The following is a 26,072-nucleotide window of genomic DNA, read 5'->3' on the forward strand; positions in this document are numbered from 1 at the left end:
TAAAGGGTTCAGATCCTCAAAATGATTACATTTTTGGTAGTTTTGTAAAGTGCTTAAGTGGTTTAAGAGATTAATGGAGAAAAAAGGCACAAAAAATATATTAATCAGTTAAGTTTCTCAATGAAAAACAGGAAAATAGCTTATGATGGTCGTTTAATATTAAATATAGATCAATTTAAGAGGCTTTTATTTTGAAATTCCACATCAGAATGACGTGGAATTTCCTGGGTGACATCCTGAGGTTGTGTACTATCAGGGTGAAAGGGTGAAGTGGAATTAGTCTGTGGAGACTGTGGAGATCTGGAAAAGATCTAAAATATAAAACAATTGAAGGGGCTTTTATTCCCAAATTCCACATCAGAATGACCTGATATTTCCTGGGTGACATCATGAGGTTGTGTACTATCAGGCTGAAGTGAAAATAGTCTGTGGAAACAGTCAGTTTTCTTTTTATGTTTATTTAAAAATCATGTGGAAAATAGCAAAACATTAGGCAATTTAAGTGGCTTTTATTTTGAAATTCCACACCAGAATGACGTGGAATTTCCTGGGTGACATCCTGGTGTTGTGTACCATACGCTCAGGGTGAAGATCCATATTGATATAGTTAGTTTTTTTTTTTTTTATTGCAATTCAATATAACATTGTTGCAAATAATAAATTGTCATTATTTGTTATTCATTAATATTTTTCATTAGATTTCAATTTGTTCACCGTTTTACTGAATGACAGCGTGTATGAATGACGCTTTTATTTTGAAGGGCTTTTGCACGCGTTTACCGTAACGCTTCGAATAAGGACAACGCGCAAAAGAACGTGTGGGCTGGCTTTACCGCAGTGGCTGTTTGAGTGTTGAGGCTGATTCTGTCGACGACTTTCTCTGCGTGGGAGCAGTCAGAAGATTTCGCACAGCGAGTGGAAAGCGCGTCGTGGTAGTCTGCTGTCCACACTTCACACCACTCCAGTCCAACTTTGTAACAAGAGAGGAGTTTCAGCTCTGCCAGGTCGACGCCATGGACCCCGCCAGTCAAGGTAATTGTTAGCTTAGCGGGCAAGTTAGCTAGCTTAGCTTAGTGTCCGAAATACGTAAACAGTTTTCAAAGCAGACAGCAGGCGGTTCTAACTCATCAGTCTACAGCTCAACAGAAATACATTTAATCAGTTCATAGTTGTATTTGTGCTGAAATGTTATTTGTGAAGCGCTAAATAATAGCAGTAATAGTAATAGTTAGCCGTGCTGCCAGGACGGGCCCGCTGGTAAATGACAGGGACAGCAGCAGCAAGTGAAGACGAAAGGAAGGCGGATCGTGTTACTAATGACACCAGCAACACAATTTAATTTGATATGACTGACATTAAATCAAAGTGAAGACAGTGTCATGTTTCTTGTGAGACTGCTAATGCCTGTAATCAAAAAGACTAATGTTGCTAAAAACAAGGGCTCCCAGTTTCTTTGGGTGTATTCCCCAGAAACTCCAACGGACTTTAGTTTACTATTTATCTGAACACAGCTGTCAGTTAACCCAGCACTAATCTCCCTTTTTCTGCTAACAACAGCCAGATTCGCTGACTAAGTGAGCATTGATCATTTGGTAGCACTCTAGCTGCTGCTTCATCATTGTCAGCGCTGCCTGTGTTGACAGATGCTCACCTCCATTTTTAAACGGAGGAAACTGCCTCTGCTATCTCACATCTAGGTGGTTAAAAAGGAAGAAACCTCACCAAACAGACTGTGATGCTTTTGCTTTACCATCACACAACGCTGCCCGACTGGACTGTCCGATTCTAGGTTATGAAGGCAGGGTTTTATTAGAAAACATCCCATAATAGACGGTACTGTCAGTGGACATTGTGGCTTAAAAGTTTCTTCACATCATGTGGTAAGCAGTTCAGAATTGAGCTTTGTCCTAAGGGGATCTAATTTAACACCTTTGATAAGTAGGATATGTTTGAGCAGATATATTAAGATATTCAAGAACATGTATCCCAAATCTTGTAAATGTTAAAAAGCCATGAGCAGCGCTTTAGGCTAATTTGTGGCATACCTTTAATTTGCAGGATTGAGATATCACTGTCAGAAAACTCTCACGTACCAAACCAAGTCAAACAGTAGAAACAGTTCTGTTACAGCTGTCTATTCCTTTCGACTTCAACTTGCCAAGTCAAAACCTTAACATTATGCAACAACAGTAGTCACACTGTTAATGCTTCTCGTACATTTACCTAATGTGTGGTTACTGCTGGGGTAAAATATAAATAGTAATAAAAAGGCAGCCAGGTGAGAATAATACAATAGAAGTAAGACGAGTACACGTGTAGTTGTGTTTTCTAATTTAGTTTCATTTCAGTCCCTCCAGACCATTATGGCTGCACATATTTTGGGAATTTTCTAATGAGGTTTCCTGTTTGTATCCAGCCGTGGCCGTGACAGATATGTCATGTTGTATCAGGCTTCCTGCGCCTGAGGATGAGCGCTTTTAGGAAGCGATTAAGGTTAATGTGTACATTTGTCTGTTTTGAAGTATGACAAACTGGAGTGAACTGGGACATGTCTGTCTCGGTGTATCCTGATGCTGTTTTCTAACTGATGATTTGGAGCTTGAAGATGTTTTTGGACTTAGCACGTGGGCTTTTCCTGACTGATGCATTCTCACATGGCACTGCTGTGTGTAATTGTCAAACCCCATCCTAAAACAATGATGAGTATTTGCAGTCGCCTTCATCTTTGAATATTCAGCCGAACACGGTTAAGAGAAGAGACGTCAAGTTTTATGTGAATCCGAATCCACATTTTAATAAAGCTGTCCGTTTGTTTAGCCATTCAATCGTTACTCAAGGACCCTCTTTGTAGAACAGAACAGTTTCTGTGTCTACGTCTGCCTAAGCATATCCTAGAATACAAGGCAAGCAGCAGCAAGGTTGAGTTTTAAGACAGAGGTGTGTCTGGGATCGCACACAGGACACACCTTATTGTTTGCAGACCAGTTGGACTGCCAGAAAAACAAGTTAGATGAAGAAAATATGACGCCACTGTGAAACTTGTGTCTATTTAAAACACTGGAATTTGTTTCCAGGAGGCATTGGGAGAAGTGTATGAAATCACCAACCCAGCATGAAATGGAAAATCCAGAATATGACAACCAAAGAATATTGGAAATATTTGGACTTTTAGTGGAAGTGTAAACTCCAGGAAGAACATGTTTTTTTTAACACCATCCTATTTTCTATTCTCCTACATACCCGGTTGCCTCTCTTTAACCTCACTGCTGTTTTCCTGTGGGCCGATCTGAATCATTCTTGACTGAATCAATATACATATGGGGTGGTGCCGCCATATCACCTGCCAGCTTGTGTATGTAGATGTTATTGTAAAAACTCAGAAAGCGTCACCAGCCTTACCTGCAGATAACGTCAAGTTTACTCTTAAGCTGTATCATTATGTGTGTGTCCTGCTGTTGTCTGAAGTGTTGTACAGACAATGAAGACATGGATACTGCACTTACATTTAGTTTCATGCTAAAAATGTTAAGATTTCAGTATGAGAAGCTAAAACTGCATGTTCACCGACAGGGAAGTGGCTGTATTTGTAAGCAGTATGCGGTGTGAGTTTAGTTTTCATGATAGCTTCCCCCATTCAATACAAGTTGTTTGAGTGCTGCTGCATAAAGTCTGTACCCATTGTTTCAAGCAGTGGTTCCAGCTTTTTTTTTTTTCTTTCTCTTATTGTGTCCAAAATTCTTGGCCTAAAATTCTTTCTTTGTGCTCTTGCTTGTGTTGATTATTTATGGTTCAGTTTACAGCAGAGTTCCTGTTTTCAGTAAGTGAAATAGTGCAGAGACCTCCTAAGTTACTCTGATAATTATGACTTTATCTTTTTGTTGGAAATGTGCTGGCAACACTAGCCTCTTCCTGGCCTCTGTTTCTGTGTAACAGATACTGAACGAGTGATCGGAGTAAACTGCTCTTTGCTTTTAACACTTAGGCTGCTCTAAGTGTGTGTTATTTACCCATCTGCTGCCTCTCCATTTCACTCTCCCATTAACGTCTTGTCTTCTTCCTCCTCCCTCCCTCCCTCTGTTACGTCACCTCTCATCCCAGATATCAACCTGAACTCTCCTAACAAGGGTCTCGGAGTGGATAATGCAGAAAACCTGTCCGATGTGCCCGTTGAAGGAGCGGTGGGGAACTCAGCCAACCCTCTTCCACCTGGTCTGACAGAGGAAGAGGCGGAGGAGCTCCGCACCGAGCTCACAAAGGTAGAATCCAGGTGTTCCAAAACTCCCAGATGTTTATATGTAACTACAGATTACAGTAGTCGCATGCCTTTAGTTGTTGTTGTTGAAAAGCACATCGAAGTTGAAGTCGGAGCTTTCTTCAGCTTTTCTTGGAAGCTTTTTGATTCTGCAGATTCTGACAAAGGTCTGTGTTTTTAATAAATATGTTCAGATTCCAGTCATATTTGCATATTTGATATGATTACATGTAATTGCCTAACTTATTAAAGGAGAGTTGAAATCATTTAAAAGTGGGTACAGCATCTGAATGTCACAGCTTCATGCTGAGATCGATTGCTTTCCTCTGTTACGTGCGTCATCATCTTAATTGCAAGCGTGGTATTCATTTCAAATTAATATCTGTGGCTGCTGAAGATGAACCACTCGAACATTTGTTTTTTATAAAGCAATTTGTTCAACATGTTTTCAATATGTTTTAGGTATAAAGAAGACTTCTTTGAGCAGATAAATGTCAGTGTTTGGAGTAGATACACATCACTTATATTTACTTATTTACCTAAGCAGGAGTAGATTAATAGCAATAATTGTGGCAGTGAATTGTTTACATGCATCAGTCGCAGTGCCATGCTATTGTGCATCAGTTGCACACATTTGTTTTTCTTTGACAAGTAAAAATGATGAGAAAGCCCTACAAAAATTACACTACTTGGTGAGTGTATTTGAAGTGATCATAGAGGAAAATTTTATGTAAAATAAATAAATAAATTGGCAATAAAGAGCAATACAATAATAATTTTGTATCATAAAATGTGGCTCCAAGTGCTTTACAAGAAAATTCAATTCAATTCAATTCAATTCAATTCAAAGCACTTTGTTTGTCCCCAAGGGGCAATTTAAAATATCATAGAGGTGGAAAGATTAGTACAGGTAGTCCTTAAAGAGGAAAGCTCCAATGTGAATTCTGTCTGGATGTGTTACAGGTAGAGGAGGAGATCAACACCCTACGTCTGGTTTTGTCAGCCAAAGAGAGACATGCCGCAGAGCTGAAGAGGAAACTCGGCCTCAATCCGCTCAACGAACTCAAGCAGAACCTCACCAAGAGCTGGCAAGACGTTCAGACCTCCAATGCGTACGTGTCAAACAGACTGGATCATTTAATCACAGCTTTTGAACAACAGAAAACACAGACATTTGTTTTTTTGTGTGAAGTCTTAAAACAGTCTAAAATATTAAAGTATTCAATAAGAGCTCAGAATTAATGCAGGATCTCTAAGTTAATAGCATTAGTTGTCCTTTTAAGCGTTCAGTTTCTTTCTCCCCCTGGAAATCTGAAACCTTGTCAAACTGGTATTTACTAAATCTTTACGCCTTATCATCTGTTCAAAAAATGAAAACACAGGAGCACGTGCCGTGTTAGTCTGGGCATGTTGCTTCAGGTGCTAGTGAGAAGATGAATGATATATTTGAATTATCTGTTTGTTCTGGGTTATCCATCCTGGGTTTCTAAACTGGATGAGTTGGACCACAGTCCATTAAGGCAACCATGAGTCAGAGCTCCCTGCAGACTGTCTCTGACCGTAACAGTGTTATCAGTCGATGGACTCATCCTGTGGTGACACATCCACTTGACTGAAATCGGTAGACGCTTTTAGCAGAGCTTAAGGTGATGTGTTACCAAACTCATAGAAGAGTTTTTGTTAATCAAGCAAATCACAGTTTGAAAACATATATTTATCTGCTCTTTTTCATCTTATGGTTACACAAAGCAAGTTTAGACTCTAAAATATAATTACACACAATTAATTAAACAGACATAGTTATTAAGCTTTGCAGGAAAAGGAGGTTTGAAGACTTTTAATGAGCACACAACAAACATCTCTGTAAACTAAAACTGCTGCAAGTCATTAGGGTTTCATCTTAATTTATTGTGAAGATGGCAGAATGTATCTGTCCACAGGGAGGAACGAACTGTCCCTTTATGTATCTTGACACTTTCATTTTTCTCTTTTATTTCGTGGTTATGTGACTAATTTGGAATTATTCTTATAAATATCTCATAAATATCAAATTAGATTAAACAGGTTTACCCAGCCCTTCACTTCTGTTCTCTGCTAAGCTAAACATACTCATCTTATTTAAAGAAAATCTGTCAACATGTACACAGACCGGTCAGTTTATGAGTTCCACCTTGCTAGTAGTGTTTTGTCGGAAGAGCTGCCTTAATTCTTCATGGCACAAATTAAACAAGGTGCTGGAAACATTCCTTTTCAACACCAAAGAGACTTTGGTCCATATTGACGTGATAGTCTGTGATGCTATCAGATGTTTTAGCTGTACGACTGTGAGTGTGATCCTGCTGGAAGTAGCCATCAAAAGATGGATACACTTTGGTCTTAAAAGGATGGACATGGTCAGCAACAATACTAAGATAGACTAGCATTTAAATGAAAGTCAGTTGGAACTAAGGGGCTCAAAGTGTTGCAAGAAAATATCTCCCACATCACCGCCAACATCAACCTGAACCGTTGATACAAGGCAGAATGGAGCCATGCTTTCATGTTGTTTTTGATAACTCCTCACCCTACCATCTGAATGACGGTGCAGAAACCGAAACACCTCAAACCACGCAATGTTTTTCTAGTCTTCTATAGTCTAAATTTGGTGAACCCTTGTGATTTGTAGCCTCAGTTTCCTGCTTTTAGCTGACAGGAGTGGCACTCAGTGTGGTCTCTGTTCCTACAGCCACAGCTTCTTACAGGATCGAGGTGCTGTGCTAATTGTAACCTCACTTCCTGTTCTTCGCCGACAGGAGTGGCACTCAGTGTGGTCTTCTTCTTCTGTAGCCCATCTTCTTGAAGGTCAGATTTGTTGTGCCTTCAGAGATGTTCTTCTGCATACCTCATCTGTGGTTATTTGAATTACTGTTGCCCCTCTATCAACTTGAACCAGTCTGGCCATTCTCCTCTGATCTCTGGCATCAACAAGGGTTTTTTGCCCAAAGAACTGCAGCTCACTGTATAGCTTTTCAGACCATTCTCTAGAGGGGGTTGTGCACGAAAATCTCTGGGTTGCTACTATGTGATCTGCTGATTAGACATTTTTATTCTTATTATTCTTATTATTAATTCACAGTTGAACAGGTGTACGCAATGACCTGGCCGGTGTGTGTACTGTACATAGTGTACATCAGCTACGCTCTTTGAAATTAAACATAAACAGAGCTGTGATAAAAAGCTACGGTGTTTGATATGAACTTGCATAACCCAGTTGGCAAATATCTCTGTATACAGTAAAAACTAAATATGACAAATCACCAGATTAAATTCAATAACCTTACCTCGAATGCTCCAGGATCTTAAATAATTGAATATTGACTTTTCAAGTAAAAGCTTCTCTTGTCCTCCCTGTTATCAACATTTAAGTTCATTTTGTGCTCCAGAACTTAACTGAGCAGGTCCGTCAGACAAAGGTGAGAATTTTAATCCCTGAGATTTAGATTTAGAGCACCAGTGTGTCATCTTTGAATGATTCTGCAGGGGAAGTTGGCAGTTATTGATGAAGAGGGTTGTTTACTTACAGCATTGTTTCGTTACTTACAAACAAACACACTTACCCCCATGGTGTGACATAAGGTCTTCACATTGACCTTCATTAACGAGAGAAGCTCAGCTCCGAGATTCCTTTAAGGTTTTCTAATCCTGGCTTCTTCTTTAACCTCAATCACCCTCATGTCTCTGTTTCTAGCTATGTGCGAACCACTGAGAAACTGGGCGAGTGGAATGAGAGAGTTACCCATTCGGATCTGTGAGTCCATGTACTGTTTGCTGCTCCCTCCCCGGCCGATGTCTGGCCTCCTGCACTGTTTGCTCTCTCACGCTCTAACTTCTTCCTTCCTCCTCCTTTCTCACCTTCTAACCGTGTTTGAGAATGCTAACGCTTCAGCTGTCTGTGTTTAACTTTGGGTTTGATACAGGTCATCTTGAAACAAATGTAGTAAGCAACGCATACAGATAAGAACATTTATCTGCTGAACTTCAACAGAGAAAGTGAATTGCTTTCTGGCCCAGATATAATTGGGAATTTTGTGTAAAAGTGACATCTGTGTTAGGTTGTTACTAACTACCTTTAAAGGAGTTTTTCTTCTGACGTCATACTTCTGTTGCATATGTGGCTAGACTTGTAGCACTGAAGTGGGATTTGGTGTCTGTCTGTCTGTCTGCTTCATAGCTGACTTACCTGAATCTGTTTGCCCACCGCAAGCTATGACTCACCTGTCAATGTTTACTTATCAGATTTTTTAGGGTGGTGATATGGTTTAAGAGGATTCAGTAGGTTTGAGCCGTGGCAGGATTTCAGGATGAAAGTAATTCTTTCTGCAAGTTTTTTCTCCCAACCTCCATCCTGTCAGTATCCATCCTGACGGTATCCGTTTTTACTTCCTCTTTCAGAGGTCAGGTGTCTTCTCTTCCTCCAGAAATGTTGACACGCGTCCTATTCTCGACTTCCCCTGCAAATCGACATTCCTCCATTTTTTTAGAATTTTCAGGCACTTCCCTTCTGTGTTTGTTGTGCTTAAAACTGACACTGTTGTCTGATGGTGCGCAGAAGGAGATAACCACAGTGATGTGTTTCTTAGTTTGAGAGGAGCGTTGTGAGTTTTGCTTCACACAGAGAAAGGCTTTGTTGTAGTAAAAATCAGGCCAGCCAGCACTAGACACCAAGAAACTAGCGTCTAATTCTGCTCTGGGTCTTCACTGGCATGGCATAAATTGACCAGTTACGTGCCATTAAAGAGCCATCCACATAAAGAAAAGATTTGCTCGTAGCCATCTTGCATATTTCCCACCCCAAATATTTTCGAGTGAAACAGAAATTTTCTAAACTGGAATAACGAAATACCAAGAACTTGCTCTCTATTGGAAAAGAATACACCATTTGCAGTGCCGCTCCATCTGGTTGCATCTGACGTTCTACCCTTCTGTCTGAATTTGGTGGTAGGGACCAGAGTTGTGGGCAGTGTTTCCTTTTGCTAAAGTAAAATCAGCTGTATCAGTCGCTGCCGTTTGTCGTCACCTCAAATTTGAGATCAATTCAACTTGCTGCCCGTCTCCATTGCTGCTTGTCTTGTCCTGTGTGAGCTCCCTTTAAGTCACACATTGATAGTGGTGCTCCATTTCATAATGATTTCAGCCTGGCCTATATAAATGATCTGGCACACAGTGACAAAGCAAAAATTATAGATAATGAGTGTTCATAAGGCACCCAGTGAACGTTTGCAGCTTAACCATTACTCAAATATGAACTTCAGTTATTGTTTATGATTCAAGATCCCTTCAAGATCCACACTGTAAATAATTCACAAAATAATACAGGGAACTATAGGAATGGTTCTGGAAAACATGTGGAGTGACTTTTGTCTGAACTCTTTACAAAGAGGAACGCATAAGTTGTTTCTGTCTGCAGGACTTACTCCTATCTGTCTGTAACCATTTTAATGAGCAAATTCATCTTCGTTATTCTGACACAAAAATACTGTGAAAGGCTTCATACTAAACAAAATCCACCCTCTACATAGTACCTTTAACCTTTGAGATATTCAGTTTTGCAGGTATAGGACATATTGTTTCCAGAGTAGTTGGTGGAAAAATTTCAAGATGATTTTGCTCAGACGGAGGAAACTCTAGAGTAAAGAAAAACATAAAACCAGTAGGTTTCCTGATTCTGTTGCAGTGAAGCGAGGGAAATTTCGTAAAGCAAAATGTGAACTGGATTGTCAAGCTCTCTCAGGTTGTTAGCCTAACAGGGTGACGCTGCTGCTGCTCTTTTGCGAACACGTACATTCACTAACAGCAGCAGGTGCTCTGGTATTGAAAAAAAAAATAAATGAACACGTCAGCTTTCAGTCTCGGTACGGTTGAGAACACGCGATACTAATGCGGTACAGGAAACTGTGTCTGTTATCTCTTCCACATTCACACACATGCCAGCACCCTGGTCGTGCCTGGCGACCAGACGGGTGGCTCAGACATGCTGCTGCAGGAGCAAGTGGGAGGAGAGGAAAGGAATGTGAGAAAGAGATGGGAGTATGGAGGAAGGGGGAGAGAAAGAGAGACAGTGTTTTGCTAAGTCACATGACACGTGATGTCCGGCAAGAGAAAGCGAGACTGCCTGAATTAAGCCAAGAAATACATGGGTTATGAATAATGAATGTTTGAGACACAAAAATACTCCGAGGGTTGCCATGAAAACTGTAGTGGGTGGAGAGAGTCGCTCATCGGTGGAAGAAAATTTACTGTTCAGAGTGCTTTATTAGCATACCATTAAGAATCAAACAGGGTAAAAATAAATCAACTAGATTTACTTACAGTAAATCACCACCGTTTCCTCAAAGCCATGTGCTTATTTCAAACTCAGTATGCTGTGACCAATATGTTTGTCTAATGCTGCTAACTGGCTTCTCTTTTTTACGTTATTAACCATTTTATTCTGATTAAACACAAATGTCCCAGTGTAACCAAGAGATAAACCCTGTCTCTATTTAATTTGTTGAGTTCTCTGATGTGATACAAAAGCAGGGTGATTGTGGACAGTGCAGTGTAACAGAGCTGGCCTGTATGAAGTCGCTGTCTTGTACAGTTAGCTGCATTGTGCCGATGTAAGTCAGGACATAGAGACTGGCCTTGTCTGGAGGAGAGCCGTCTCCTGTTTCGTTTGCACAAGGAAAACTTCTGTGATTCTGGGTAAAAAGTGTACTTCACTTTTCTGCAAGGTCACTTTAGTTTGTTGTTTGGCATTTAAATGCAGCAAGCAGTGATTGTTGTTGTGTTTTGCTGTTCATTTACAATAGGTTATTTATCAGTTAACCGGAGCTTTACTTGGCTTTTCTTTTTTCTTTTTTTTTTTTAATTGAACTGATGCCACTTTATTGTTCCTAGTTTATTCACCTCAAACAAACCTGCTGCTACAATGGACAATCCATCTCCTGCTGTGTGCTTGCAGGTGCTTTCAGGTCAACACTGTGCCTGAAAGCATCTTGTGTAGATGCATTTGAAGGATGGAAGCTGCTGCTACTCTGTTTTTGATATTTGGGATAAGCAGACAGTTGCTATGTTTGCATGGACACAAGTATTCCACTAATAATCAAAATTAAAGCCTATGTAAGCACCTCAATCAGAACAGACTGACCCCATCAGAAGGGAATTTCAGTCAGATTTGAGAAGGTTGATGTGAACCTTCGATAATGCAGAAAATATGAGCTCCTCATAACCATGTATACACTTGATCTGATCATTTATCTCTGATTGTAATAAATACTTTCTTTCTGAAAGAAAAGTTGAACAAAGCCAGAATCCATGTAGGCAGCATCTGGGCACGTAAAAACATATCTCATTAGATCATTTTGTATATATATATATATATATATATAAACGGTTACATTTGAATCTCTGACTCTCTTCAATTTGGTTGACAAATACCGTCCATGTAAATGTAGCAATTGTTGACTGCTGAAAGTTGCTATTTCAAATCTCAGGGATTTGATGGACCCACTGGGTCTCAACACTTTTAGTGGGTTCCCTACATCTACATAACTAGGCTGATAATACTTGAGCTGCTTACTCTGGTTGCTGTGATGCATGAGACATCAACAACGTCAGGATGAGGATTGGTTTAATATTCAGGGATCACTGCCTCCATCAGATGAATGTAAAGTCAAGTTTCCTGTCGTTATGGAGTCTTCTTGCTTTTTTTGCTTTGCTGTTTTTTCACAAAGGACAACAACACCCCCTTTATTATTCCAGACATAGTACAGGCTGGAGTCTGTGTGTGTGTATTTTTATTTTGTGTTTAGGCCTGCTTTGTTCATGATCATGAATAGGTGGTGTTTGATCTGCTAACCTGCTTGATGTCTCAGTGCTATGTTTGAGCTGTTTTCCAGTAAGACATCGAGCTTCTCTGCTTTTCTGCTAACAGTACGTGTCCACTTACCTTCACCCTCATAGCTTTCTGTAGAGTTGAATTGAACTGGACTGACTGACTTCTCTTTTATCACACTAGGGAACTGTCAGCTCAGTCCAGTTTCTTATGGTGTTTAGACTGGATGACTTGAAAAGAAATCAATGCCTGCTATCAGCAAATTCTGGTGTTTGTTTGAGATAAGCAGTATTATCTAAATAAGGTGAAGTTACTCACAAAAATATCAATCAACATGATGTAGCTTTACATTCTACTTTACATCTCTAAAAGTCATGAGCCTTGTCTGTTATTGATCAGATGTTAGCTTGATATGTAAATGTTTTCTTTTAATGTGTTTTGCTGTTTGTGAAGTTTGTTTAATTTTATGGTAATTCAGTGAGGAATGTCTCTACTTATCAGAGCATCCAGCCTCATCTGCCCATTTGCACTTTGGCAGCAGAAGGATCAGTCAGACAGAGCAAAATATTTGCCCTTTAAAGATCGACACAGGATTTACTTCAACAGCACTTCAACACATCAATGCATACGTCGATGAAGTCCTACAGAATTGCTGTGTAGTCGACCGAAATCTAGTTGTAGTCTGCTTCTTATTGGAAAAAGGATATAATTACAACATTATATTGCCAAAACATTGCCAGACATAGTGTACATCAATTGTTCCTCCCTCTTCTGACTTGTGAATCCTTAAACCAGAGCAATTTCTTCTTTAGTTTTTATCTGTTGTTGGATGACCTCTTGTAGGTGTCCTGCTCCTCACATAGAGAACCATTGAATTTGAGTCATATATAATTAATTAAATAAATATGATTCAAATTTGATTTCATTCTAAAAGGAAAATAATGTTGAACACATGTAGGCTGAGATAGTTGCATTATTTTTGCAGTATAGATAAACATGCATAATTGTGTCCTGTCTTTTCCATTCATTTTCAACAGTTTCATGTCAAACTAATTATTCTGGGTTATATTTATTATTTGACAAAATATAACCCTTTGCTGTGTTCATTTGGTGTTTAGTTCAACTTTCTCCATCCCAATAAAATAAAATATTGCTGATTCTCATCTGTTTGAGTATTAAAAGCCTTTAAAATCCATCTAATTGGCCACTTAAATCTAAAACAAGTGTCTGAGCTGGTGTGGAAGCAGAAAGTGAAAGAGGACCTGTAGGAACTGTGACTCTGCTGTGTTGTGAGTGTGTGTCTCTTCCCCTGTGTCATTATCCTGCTGTTGTGTCTTCAGATATCTGTCTGCCTCAGCCACTTTGGATGACATTGCCCACTCTGAAGCGTGAGTTGACCCCTTTCTCATTTGTGTTTCTCTTATGTTTTGTTTTTGTAAAGGAGCCAAGATTTCTTTGTTTGGTTTATGTTGGGGGAGTTTACCTCTTGCTTTTTCACTGCACATGCTTTTTCTTTTGCTTCTTTTTTTATTTATTTATTCTTTTGAAGTTGTGTCAGGGGAGATTTGCTTTAATTTTACAGCAGATGTTACAAGTATTAAAGACTACTTATTCCATTTTTTTAAGTAAATTGTAGTCAACATTTTGAGACTTCCAGTTGTATATAATATTAGATGAGTTATTTTAGTCTTTGTTATTCTGACGCAAAAAGAAATGAGCCATGCTCTGCATAATCATGAACCTTTTTTTTTTTTAATTATTCATTTACAACATTTTTATAGTTGGCAGCAGAAAGTTGTACATAATCCCAGGTTCTATGATAACCGATTGAGGTTTATCACTAAGGGAATCGCGTGACGGATGCAAACGAAAAATAAAACCTGTTTAATTGTTTAACGTAAGCCTTGTTAGGATAGTAAGGTTTCAAAAAGGTGTTTGTTTAACCTGAAAATCACACGGGTGGGGTTTAATGCAGACAGTCATGTCGTGGATGCTACTTAACCTGGCTTTCTAATGCTGTGATGTGTGTTTTTTACTCTACTCACCAGTTCAGGACTAACACATTTAAACCATTTACAGTATTTATGTGTATTTACTTTGATATCAGTTTGTATCTATTGTTTGTGTTTGTCAAAACTGACTTATAGTTGTGTTATAGCTGGAGCAAAGCTTTTCAAGAGGTAAACCCGTCACTTTGTCTGCGTCTAAAATCACTACTTACTTAACGTGTGTGTATATTATCATTCAGCATACCTTTATGTGAATAATCACTTGTATATATTATTTCTTACACACTGCTCAGTGATGAACTACTCTCAAAACATGAGAGCCTCATTCCTTAATAGATTTATTTCAGTATGTCTGGATCCTCCTAGTTTTACAGTTTTAGAGTCTTAAGTGACAGCGGTGTCGAAGGTCGGCCATGTTGATAGACACATTTGTGTGCGTTGGTACTCCACCACACCAGCTTATCTCCAAAATTGTATTTGCTGAGCCTCAGTGTACCATCTGCTGCTGGTGCTGCTGTGTGTTTGAGTTGCTCAGCAGATCGCAATGTGGACTTCTATCCAAAATGTATATGTTGTATATGCATTCAAGCAGCTAGTGTTGTGTATATTCTGCAGTGTTTATGTGCATATTACTGTATGTTTGTATTTGTGCACATAATAGTGGCTTATTAATGTCAGTGACCCTGGTTGATTCATGTTTACAGGCCAACTTCACAGCCATCCATTGTTCAAAAGGAACAGACTGACACTTAATAAAATATTGCCATTTGTTACAGGCATAAGCTGAAGAGATTGACACCTCTCTGTGTATTAACCATGAACGTGGAGCTGGAGGGCAGATAGGCTAGCTTAGCAAAAAGTCTGCAGAGAGCCATGCTGTTGCCCCTGCTTCTGTTGATTTATTTGTGAACTTAATAGTATTGTGTAACATTAACAACCTTAATGAGAGAATCTTTTTAGTCTTTAGTAGCAAATATTTGGGTGCACTGCTTGGGAATCAGAAATATCCAGACTAAAGTAAACAGGAGGTTTACAAGAATGCAGACAACAAGAATGTACTGAAAACAAACGTGGCAACTTATTTCCTGCCTTGATCATAATAAAAGGCAGGTCTGGTACAGGAGAAAACCAGCAAACCGTTTTAAATGCTTAGACCGTGGAGTGAAAACAATTGTATCCAGTGCGTGCAACCCAAATGTTTATTTTAACTTACAGATCCAAATACCCACATGGTGAGTTTTCTGGGTTTTATCTTAAGAAGTGTTTGGCAGCAGATTTATGAACAAACTGTGGTCAACTCTATCCGACCTGTTGCTCAGAACGACTCCTGTGTTAGTAAAAGCTAGCGATTTGAAACGGTTTTAAACTATTTGATTCCTGTTTGTTTATTAAGCTTGTTTAAGGTAGCTTGATATGAAGAATATGGCCAACTCTATTTTTATTTTTCTATGTGCACTGTTGTCTCACTCATTTAATTTTGATTGGGTGAAAAGTCCTTGACCCCCTTCAGACTCAAATTATTCCCCGTTATCAAAGAGAAACATAATGTTTCAGGCATTCACCCTAACGATAAGAGTTACTTTATGGGATACTGGTCAGTGGTGTGTTTTCAAAAAGCTTATTTGGCTTAGCTTGTTTTTTGGGACCTTTTTTAGCTTTTTTTTTTTTTATTTATCTTTTTTAGGTGTATGCTTTCAACAGTGTCTGTAACTCTGTGACACCAGGAACTCTTTCCACTGCACACAGCATTTGCCTGCTGTGCAGAAAGGTTAAGCAGGTTTTTATCGTTCAAGATTTCCTTCTATTTGATATTCTTATTTTATTGCCATGTCTCCCTCTCCATGGTCAAAGTCCTTTTGTCCCATCTTTCACTGTGGCTATATGAAACATCTGTAAGTAATAGTGACCGACAAATTGAAGAACAAGTGAGAACGTTGGTAGCGTTTGAACTTCTCAAATCTTCTTAAACTGATTCCTCAAACAGCAGCAGCCTTTGTTTTTAGAGCATTTCTGGGGGCAAAACCTTTCTGGGCAGAAAATTAATCTGCAGATATTTAGAAAATCCAATCATTTTCTTTGGGGCTTTTTGTGCAAAGGCTTTGCTGCTTTCACGTGATGGTAAAATGAATAACTTAGAGCAGATATTTAAGATGATGAAAAAGAACTAATTACATGTGTTAAAAGATTGATACTAACTATGATGCTGCTGGAAGACATTCAGTTCTGCATAAAGACTTAAGAGCCCATTGCGTGTTTGTTTTTTTCCTATTGCCTTGCTTCTAGTGGTGTATTTTTATCTGACTTTTGGGAATAGTGACGGGCTTTAATTTCTTCTGACCAAATTGGTTGGTCAGATATCAGTGCCTTTGAGGTAAGGTTGTGATGATGTTATGATTTGTGCTTTCTTTTGCCTTTAGATCAGATATAATTTTATTGATCCCAGTCGGTAAGATTTGGGAGAACTCAACACAAAGTACGCTATACTGACAAGTGACATGTTCAGCTCAGACTTGGTATGACCTACTTTGTTTGCTGCTCAGTGAACTCGTAACAGTAACTGTCCCGGGGGCTGAATCATTTCCAGCCGGACTACCTGCCTCTCCCTTAGACTCTGGGGCTTTTGTTGTTGTTGTTATGAAAGGCACTTACAATAGTGAGAGAGATTACAGAGGCGTCATTAAAAAGGTTATGTTTTAATAAGTGATATCCATTATTTTACACAGTTAATCATAAACATCACTTTGTCATAGCTGGACATTCATTATTCCAGTCTAAACATTGTTTCTGTTGCAGTGCTTGATCTACGACATTTTCCCCTCGTTCACTCTCCACTCACATTCCCTCTGCTGCAGTGAAACATGCTGAATCATACCTGCCATTAATACTGACAGCTTTCTCTGTTGTTCTGTGCTCGGGACGTTACAGGAGGAATTTCTTATTTGACCAGTTGATTCTAAAGAAATCCTCTCTGTTTTGTAAATTAAAGCAATTGAATTCAGGGTGGACTTTATACAGTTGCTGGTACATTAAAAAACATAACATTTAATAGCAAACAGAACAAGGAAACTTGAAGGTGATTGCCATGTATTTCAGTACACCATCCTCTACTACACTAACGATTGCAGTGGTGAATACTCTTACTTACTGTTCGTTATTGTTCCTATCAGATGGTTTGGTTTAACAGCCCTTTCTTTTGTTTGTACCCTCCTGCCCTCCCCCCTCGTCTGTCCGTCTATATCTGTTTTTTTCTTTGCTCTACCCATCCACCTCCTTCCTCTCCCCCCCCCCTCCTGTCCTGTCTTTCTTTTCCTTGTTTTGCTGTCCCACATCTTCTATGCATTCCGCTCGAACCATCTGTCCTCCCCTCCTTTCTTTTCTTTATTGTTCTCTTCCCATTCTCTGGCTTCCACCATCCTCTTCATCCTTCCCTCCTCCCTCTGCCTCTCTTTTCTCTCTGCAGATATAAGAAGACTCAGGAGACTCTTTCCCAGGCAGGACAGAAGACCAGTGCGGCTCTCAGCACGATGGGCACAGCCATCACCAGGAAACTTGGCGACGTGAGGTACAGTGCGGCAGAGCCAAAATGGCTGACACTCTGGCCAGGCTACAAGCAGAAATGAGCAAAGTGGACAGTGTTAAAACAAAACAACCCCAAACTAGGATATCTATGTCCTTATTTGTTCTTAGATAATTAAATATAATACCTATCTAGATAATTTTCACATTTTCAGAGTATCCTCCTATGTTTTCTCAAATTGGAATAAATTTGAGAAACTCAGAGATGACGCCTGGGTAAATCAAGGTTTCTACAACCCTAAATCATTCTGATCACAGATTCCCACTGTTTACATGGACACTAAATAAAATGATAAGATAAATGTGTTTACGTGCCCCAAAAAATCAATCACAATTGAACTTTATTGACAAAGTGGTCCTACTTACCGTGTAATGTCAGATGTGCTGGAAATATGTCACAAGACTTTTTTTCCTTTATTGATAATTCTGGATTCATTCTTTAGAAGAAAATGATCAAGTTAGACACATTTTCAGCGTTGCTGCCTACACTGATTGCGGCTTTGTTCATCTGTTCAGCATTTGTTTCAACAACTTGTTATTCTGCTACCTTGCCAGAGAGCAACAATAGGGTCAAGTGTTCACATGGGTATGAGTAGCTAATTATTTCTTCTATTGAATGCAATATCAAAGGCTTACACCACCCCTCTCAGTCTAATTAAAAATTCCTTCTGATTTGGCCAGTCTTTTTTTGATTGAGGTGGTTACATGAGGCATTTTTATTCAGATCATCAGTTGAATACTAGTGTTCATATAAACACAGCAACTAACAACAACCTCAACGACAGCAACACATAAAAACTTCTTAGCACAGATGATCAGAAACCTGGTTAATGTTAAGATGGTGTATAAAAGTGTAATAACCAGGTTTATCTCTCTTCCCTGCAAAGCACTTTCCCAAAGCTGTTCATAATCACATGGACAGGTGTCCTACTGTCCACTGCTCATTTTTTCTTGAATATCTCTCATCACGGTGACCAGAGATCAGTATCTTGCACACTCCTCTTCTAACCTTAGCCAGTAGTGCTGTAGATAAACTACTGAACTGATACCAACAACAGATATTTTTTTCTCTCGCGTCCTCCTGTTAAGCTAAGGGTGGTTCAGCATATTCAGACATATTTTTTTCAACAAATTAATTGAATGCTATATTTGAATTTCAACTTCTTGAATATGAAATTGCGTCATTAGAACTTTAAGGTTGTTTTGAAAAAGTTGAACCGCCCATTAACTGTTCTAACTCAACTTCTCCATCCTGAAATCACACTTTTTTGTTTAGTTTCAAACTGGACAAACTCGTTTGTAAGAAGAAAGTGACATTGAGGGATGGAGGGGGGGTTTATTTGTTAAAAACAAAGCTACATTAACTCCTCAACGTCTAACTTGTGTCACTTGTTATGTTACCGCACTAACTCACACTGCTGTCTGTTATTACTTTAGTTTCCATTTAGCCTCCTACGTTGTTACTTGCTTTTTGTGAAAGCCTGTGTATAGGGACACACACAGTAGTTGTCTGATTGTGCTGACAGATGTGTGTATGTGCTATCCATTAACATCTCATTCACTAAAATATGATTTTTCTTGCATGTGCCTGTTTTGCTCCTAGTGTAGACTTTGTTGCTATAACTGCCGCACATACTGGGAACACATATATTTTTCTAAATATGAAAAGGAGAGGACAATTTCTGAAGCTGTACATATGTGCTGTTGGATTAATTTGGCAGCATATTTAGACTAAATGTAAGCGAACTCTTTTAAATAAAAGCTGGAGATGGGATGATTAGATTTGATGAAGTAAGGAAAGAAACATTTAGAGAACCACTGAAGTGTTAAACAGACTCATATTAATTACAACAGGCATTTTCAGTTAGTGCAAATTCCATGTTTACCAGTCTTCATTCAGTATACTTTACATTTCCACAGCACTCCTTTTATCAGCTACCATGAATGAAATTCTGCACTTCCCCCAGAATTTAAAGTCTTTCTGCTTTCTTTTTATTGCTAGCTTTTAATGTGAGGGAATCAGGGAATGTTGAGTTTTGCTGGCATAGCTTAGCATAAGTTGTGGGTGCAGTTTATTTTCTGTTAAAGGAAACAAACTCAAGGTGGTGAGTATAACAGGATGGAATTGGTGCTGTGGAAATGAACTGTTGTTGCACTTCACCTGGAGTATTTTCTAACCTGGCCTATATACATGACATAATATATTACCTCTGTCAGCCCCAGTCTTCCGGCCCTCATTGTCTCATTGAGTCTCACTGTAGAAACTTAATATGAGTGGTATGAATATAAGGACACATGAAGATCAGGAGAAACAGAGTTGCTTGACATTCCAGCAGTTGTACGGGCGTCGCTGATTACACAGCAAACACATCTCTAATCTGTTGTCTGCATGCTGTGCTTTCGTCTTCTCGCCGATGTCCCCGCTGATAACATTGCTGTATCTCAACAGTGTGTTGACCTTGTCGACTCTTTCTTTTTGTGTCTTGGTGCTGCTGCTTTTGGCTCACGCTCTCTCTCCTTCTTGTTTTTAATCGCTGCCTTGGTTTGACCTGCAGAGCTCTGCCTTTCTCTAATTCCTTTAGGTAAGGCTCACATGTCCTATCAAAGAGGCTAAGCTCTGCCTTTTTATTTATTCATTCTCTGATTTATGCCCGTTTTTTATGCCAAACGTATTTTTTGTCAAAAATATGATTTTATCTGTATTATTTTAGCTTTCCCCCAGCATTTATTATTTTAATAATGCTTGAATTGTTTGAAGTAATTCCTCAATTCCTGAAAATTTGGGAAACCTTTCACTGGATCTGAACCCAAGATGCTCCTAATTACATCAGCCACACCCTTTTTTGGGAGTTTTTCTATTATTCTGAGACAACCTCAATAGCGTTCAGTACATGTAGCACCCATAATCACTGAGGAGTGAACTAATAACCACCAACAGCCCTTTAACTGATGTATCAACTGCATAATATTGCGTGTGTGTCTCACTGCTTCCTTGCATTATAACACTTGCACTTCTGTCTCCTCTCTTTAACGCTTACAAAGTAGCAACTATTCCATTCGTCACTCGATAAGTATGCCGGCCATGAGGTAAAGTAACACACAAAGCTGCTCTGTATGCTCTGTTTCTCTACTATCACTATACCTTTACCTACATCACTGCACCTCTGCAGTTTTTCTCATTGTTATTGTGATCTGCTGGTTCCTAAGATGCCGCTTTCTTAAAAAAAATACTGAGTGGACAAAATATGGGCTACACCATTTTTCCACTGCAAAAAATACTACAGTTGCATTTGTTAACTTTCATCAGCAGGTGTTTTCTTATTCATAAGAATCTCTGGCTACATGAAGAAATCTAAACATGCAGTTTGGAAAATGTTTTAATCAGCAGGAATGTACCACCATCAGACTGATGTTTAGATTTTATAGTGGTATACTCTCTTAAACTTCTTGTCTCTGTTCTGCAGGAACTCTGCAACCTTCAAGTCATTTGAGGATAGAATGGGGAACCTGAAGGTAAGTAGATGCAGTCAGTGCGTTTACAGGTGTTACTGTGAAAATAGTTCCAAGAATTTAATCTCACTACCTCTAACTGAAAAAAAAATCCTGTGAAAAGTTAGAAGTGAGATTATCAGACCTCTGTCTGATGCTGCAGTAGCTGCTACTAGCATAACACCCCCAAATATGTTAAAATTCTGTAGGCAATGAGTTGTATTGTGGGTAATGTAGTCAGCAGGATTTGAAAAGAAGATAATATATCTTTTAACTGTCTAAGCTTTGCCTTTCTATTTATTAATACCATGATGTCGGCTGTTATTGGACAAGAATATTGTATTATCTGTCATCTAATTCACCTAGTTTGCTTTAATATTTTTGTCTCCAGTCGTTGAATTCTTTGATAATTATTTTACTAATGCTCGAGATCTTTGAAGTAGTTAATAATTTCCCTCTCACCTGAGGAAAAGTTTTAGTAGAAGTTTGTTCTAACCAGCAATTAAGTTGTTCAGTTAATGTTAAGTCTGGGAAGAGTCCAGTCCGCACACAGCTGAGGCAACACTTGATTCTATGACTACGTTTCCTAGAAAACCCTATAAAAAAATCAATGCGCATTTTGATAGTTGTTCACTAACTATGAGAAAGCTTAAAAACTAAGACCAAGGACTGTATCAAAACACTTTTATCTATGTTTTTTATCATTAAAATGTTTTTTTATTGGGTTTTGAATTATCTTTATTTGACCCATGTTACTTGTAGATTGATAAGTTTGTCAGTGAGTGAGGAGAGCCATATGAAAAACATGGCAAAGACTCTTGTGGTATTTTCATTCGATAAAGTACTTCACTGTCTACTTAACTGTCTAGTCAAATAACAAGAGACGAGGATTTTAAAGGTTGTAAAGTAGACGTGTACCAGAAACAGAAACTCCTGAGTCACTATACTGACGCCTCAGTAGCAATCAGTAACACTGGTCTGTTTCCTCTTTTGTCATCCTCTCTCCCTATCTTTCTCTTTCTCTTTCAGTATAAGGTTGTCGGCACCAGAGGGAATGGGGAGGCCGTCACCACCCCCACCGACACCACCCCCACTCAGGAGAACCCACCTTTCTGAATGCACACCACCACCACCGCTTCCTCCTCCTTCTCCTCCTCCTCCTCCTCGCTGACACCTTCCTCACGACCTTAGACTGTACTGTTCACTCATCGCAGAGTCAACCCGCACCTTTGACCATCCACCTCAGAGACCTGCCACCACTCATTTGCCGCGAGCTCTGTAAACGGTGGCAGATGGAGGTGAAGGACTCGTGGGTTTCCCTCGCCAGCCCCTCACTGCTGGTCCCATGGCCTCCATTTTTCCGCCTCGCTGTTAAGAAAAATGTTTAGTTGATGTCTAAACCCGAATGATTTACACACACCACTGCCTGCCTTCACGTCCTCCCTGATTAGATCTCACCATCTCTTTATCAGTCCAAGTCAGTTCTTGTGCCGCTCGGACGCCTTTTTGAAAAAAGGTTGTTAATGTTTAGGAAATCAGCTGGCTAGAGAAAAGGCTCCAGAAGATGTCAGCATCTCAACAAGCATCTTTTTTTTTTGGTCATACATCAAATTATTATTTTTTTGTTTTGCTCCAGACTCGGGGGACTACAATTTTTGGACTCTGACGGTGCAGGAGGATTTTACGGGCATAAGCAAAATTATGGTTTATATTCAAGTTAAACCTGCTATTTCTGTCTTCTTGTTTCCGACTACTATCATCTACTAAAGTGATACATCACACTGTGAGCTCGTGTCTCCACAGTCCTCCTTTCTCTCCCAACTTGTATCCAGTCTGCTTCACAGCTCAGCGGTTACAGCAGTGTGAACGCAGGCTACACTCACAAGTTCAGAGGTTAGTGGTTTGAATGGGGGGCAAGACCCAGGACATCTCCACCCTCCTAAGCCCACTACTGCTACATGCATGTGCATATCTCATCTCAGTTGTACCATATAAACCATGCAAAGACGACCGAGGTCTCGTGTAACACCCTAAAAACACCCTAGGATGTAAAAACAGAAAAAAACTTAAACCATTTTGTATTATAAACTATTTTACACTGCTTTGCATAATGTTTTTACATAACTTTTATCAATATGTATAAATAAATATGAATAAATTTATTGTCACCGATGCTGCCGGATGGTAGTAATCACGATGGGAGGATTAAAAAATAAATAAATAAAAAAAAAAGCAGGGGGAGGCTGAACAAACTTTAAAAAACAGGGATAACTAACAAACACTATGGGCTCGTTTCACAGATATGACTTCTCGTCTGTCAGGAGTAACTTTTTTTGTGGGTTATAAAAATGTTTCATGTTTGTGAAACTGACTCATTAATGAGCTGCAGTTGTTTCGTACCCATCTGGGCACAAGACGAATCCGACCGAGGCGACAAGGAATGCAGTCAGGACTGGTTTCATCTGACAAAGGCCTTTTTGAGCTCAGATTCCCCGCTGCTGCGTCGTCGTCTGCATTTGCAAGTCAAACTAAAACCGAGCTCTCCTCGAGGGTCAGAAACACTTTGAAACCACTTTGACTGCACGTCTTCTTCACCCCGGTTTGACTGCTGTTCCCTTCCTATTTGTTAACACGCAATGTGAGACAATGCTTTGCTGTGTACACTATCTGGTGAATGTCAACGCTTCTCTATCGGCCTTACTCACTTTAAATGGTTCTCCTGTTATTTTGATTTAGCCAGTAGAATTTTTTCTTCTTTCTTTATTTTGTTTAGTTGTATAGATTGGTTTGGTTGAAGGAAGGGGAGTTAGCATGAAGATATTTAGAGTGGTTGCAAAATATGTCGTAGAAAACAGCATAGTTTTTGCCAATGACCTCTTAATGCAAATAAATACACTCCTGTTGATAGATGTTAAATGCTACTATGTAATCCTACTTACACACGCTGCATGAGGCCAAACACAGACCATTAATGCAAAATATTACTTACTGTTGCGAACCTATACAAACCTCAGAAGCTGTGACAGATGAAAACTAAGGAATTTGTTTTTAAGTTGTAAGTGTAATTTTCCCAAAAAATAAGTGTCCTACTACCAAATATTCCCCTGAACCTTGTGACTAATTGCCAAATACGGCTTAAAATACTGGACAACTTCAGTCAACTTTCATAAGGCGCTGAGGGTGCTCCACCGTTGCCAAAAATCTTCTTCTCCAGAATATTCTCCACAAATGTTTCTCTTGAATCCCAGCACTGCTTCAGTGCTCTGTGTCTCTGGACAAGTGAGACATTAAGAGACACGATTTGCGTGAGAAATTAGTGCTAATAGCTAAGTGCAAATGAATACTCTCCAGATGACAAAATTGGGCTACAGTGAACAAACATGAAATAAATATACACAGCATCCCGTGAAATTGCTTTAAAACACGTGCCAGTCTATCATAACCTCAGTGTATTTTCTTGTTTTTCTTGTGTTTGCATTGATCATCTCGTTGGATAAAATATTCCTGTTAGTTGAGTTATGTTTTCCTTTAGCTTTCCTTCTGTTTGAGGAGGTAGACTCCAGGGAAGAGTTAACAGTTAAGAGCAAGTTGCCAATTTTTAAAAAATATCTGTTACAGAATCTGCCTCTTTGCTTTGCCAAGATGATAACTCACACACACTACAAGAAATGTTAATCTTGAAGTCATTTATTTTAGTTAATTGGCTCCTTTAAAAAGTGGATGGTTTGAAGGAAAATACGACTTTTAAAACTGATTTAAATGACTTGTTAAGATGGATTTTCTTTGCAGTGTATTCTGTTAAAAGCTGCACATCAGTTTCTTACAGACTGGTGGATCAAAAAAGGTTGACATACTTTTATTTTGGGTGCCAATGGGTAGTGCAGCACATGAAAGAGCCAGCCGCTGCTGCTGAGGCTGGAGGACAGTAGAGTACTTATAGCTTTATTTAGGTCCTGGGCCTAGCTGATGTAGATTGTTAAAAGGGATCAGATGTGGAAGATTATGGTGAATTAATTAAAAGCATATTTTTGGTTTTGTTGTATATGTTTGGATATCAATAAAGCATTCCTTTAAATGAAGTGGTTTTGGTCTGTATTGTTGGATATTCATAATGGGAAAAGAATTTACTATTGATTTTAACACTGGATTTGGAGTCGCACATAACTATTTCAGTTTTATAAATTGCATGTACCTCTTTATTCTGACTATTATAAGCAAATGTATCAGATATAATAAAGATATTTTGGGCTCAATTTCACTCAGTTTTAAATAGTGAGTTCATTTCAGTTTATTTGATAATTTTTAAACTAATTTGCCAAATCCGACTTTTACTTCTCTTGTTGACAGTACCGGACATAGACAATAAATAAATGACTAGTATTTACAGCATGAATTCAATATTTTAACGAATCCAGTTATTCTAATGGTGAAAAAAAATGGAAATCACATTTTGTACTAATCTCTCAGGAAATTCCTGTGGAAAAAATTAAGGATTATTTTATGATTTTTATGTGTTTTAACTAGACAAATTCTAACTATTCTACAATTACATTCAAGTTTATTTGTTTTATAATGCTAAATTGAAGTCAGTATGAACCCTTGTGCGATCTTGTAAGCAAAGGTGTTATGTATAGAATCATTAACGTGGGGAGGAAAAAAATATATATATGTATTACATGAGCTGATGCGACGAATTAGCTCGGATTAAGTGACCATGCAAAACGTCTGTTCCCTGACCGGGAATCGAACCCGGGCCGCGGCGGTGAGAGCGCCGAATCCTAACCACTAGACCACCAGGGAAGGTTACGCAATGTGGAAACAGCTCAGTATATATATAACTCATAACTATATATTGTGCAAGCCCGGGATCTCGCGAGATTTGAGCACCGTG

General features: G+C 39.0%; 1 protein-coding gene across 3 annotated transcripts; it reads left to right on the plus strand.

The window, feature by feature from the left end:
• The first annotated feature begins 730 nt into the window (after positions 1-730).
• On the plus strand, positions 731-25,408 carry tpd52l2b (tpd52 like 2b). 3 transcript variants are annotated; one of them, XM_084553660.1, is made up of 8 exons: positions 731-1,032; positions 4,099-4,256; positions 5,216-5,364; positions 7,980-8,039; positions 13,448-13,495; positions 17,577-17,678; positions 21,157-21,205; positions 22,211-25,408. In XM_084553660.1, exons 1-8 carry the CDS (start codon positions 1,014-1,016, stop codon positions 22,295-22,297), a joined length of 672 nt encoding a protein of 223 aa, XP_084409786.1. In that variant the 5' UTR covers positions 731-1,013; the 3' UTR covers positions 22,298-25,408. The 3 variants fall into 3 exon arrangements, with proteins under 3 accessions (XP_084409786.1, XP_084409787.1, XP_084409788.1); XM_084553661.1 differs by lacking the exon at positions 7,980-8,039 and having other exon boundaries at positions 22,211-25,407; XM_084553662.1 differs by lacking the exons at positions 7,980-8,039; positions 13,448-13,495 and having other exon boundaries at positions 22,211-25,407.
• Positions 25,409-26,072: the final 664 nt, after the last annotated feature.

This window comes from Chelon labrosus, assembly GCF_963514085.1.
Source record: "Chelon labrosus genome assembly, chromosome: 10".
Classification (NCBI taxonomy): Eukaryota; Metazoa; Chordata; class Actinopteri; order Mugiliformes; family Mugilidae; genus Chelon; species Chelon labrosus.

Coding starts and splice junctions, on each gene's coding strand:
- tpd52l2b (XM_084553660.1), top strand. Junction 5,365..7,979: donor GACGTTCAGACCTCCAATGC/GTACGTGTCAAA, acceptor CTCTGTTTCTAG/CTATGTGCGAACCACTGAGA. Junction 17,679..21,156: donor AGGAAACTTGGCGACGTGAG/GTACAGTGCGGC, acceptor TCTGTTCTGCAG/GAACTCTGCAACCTTCAAGT.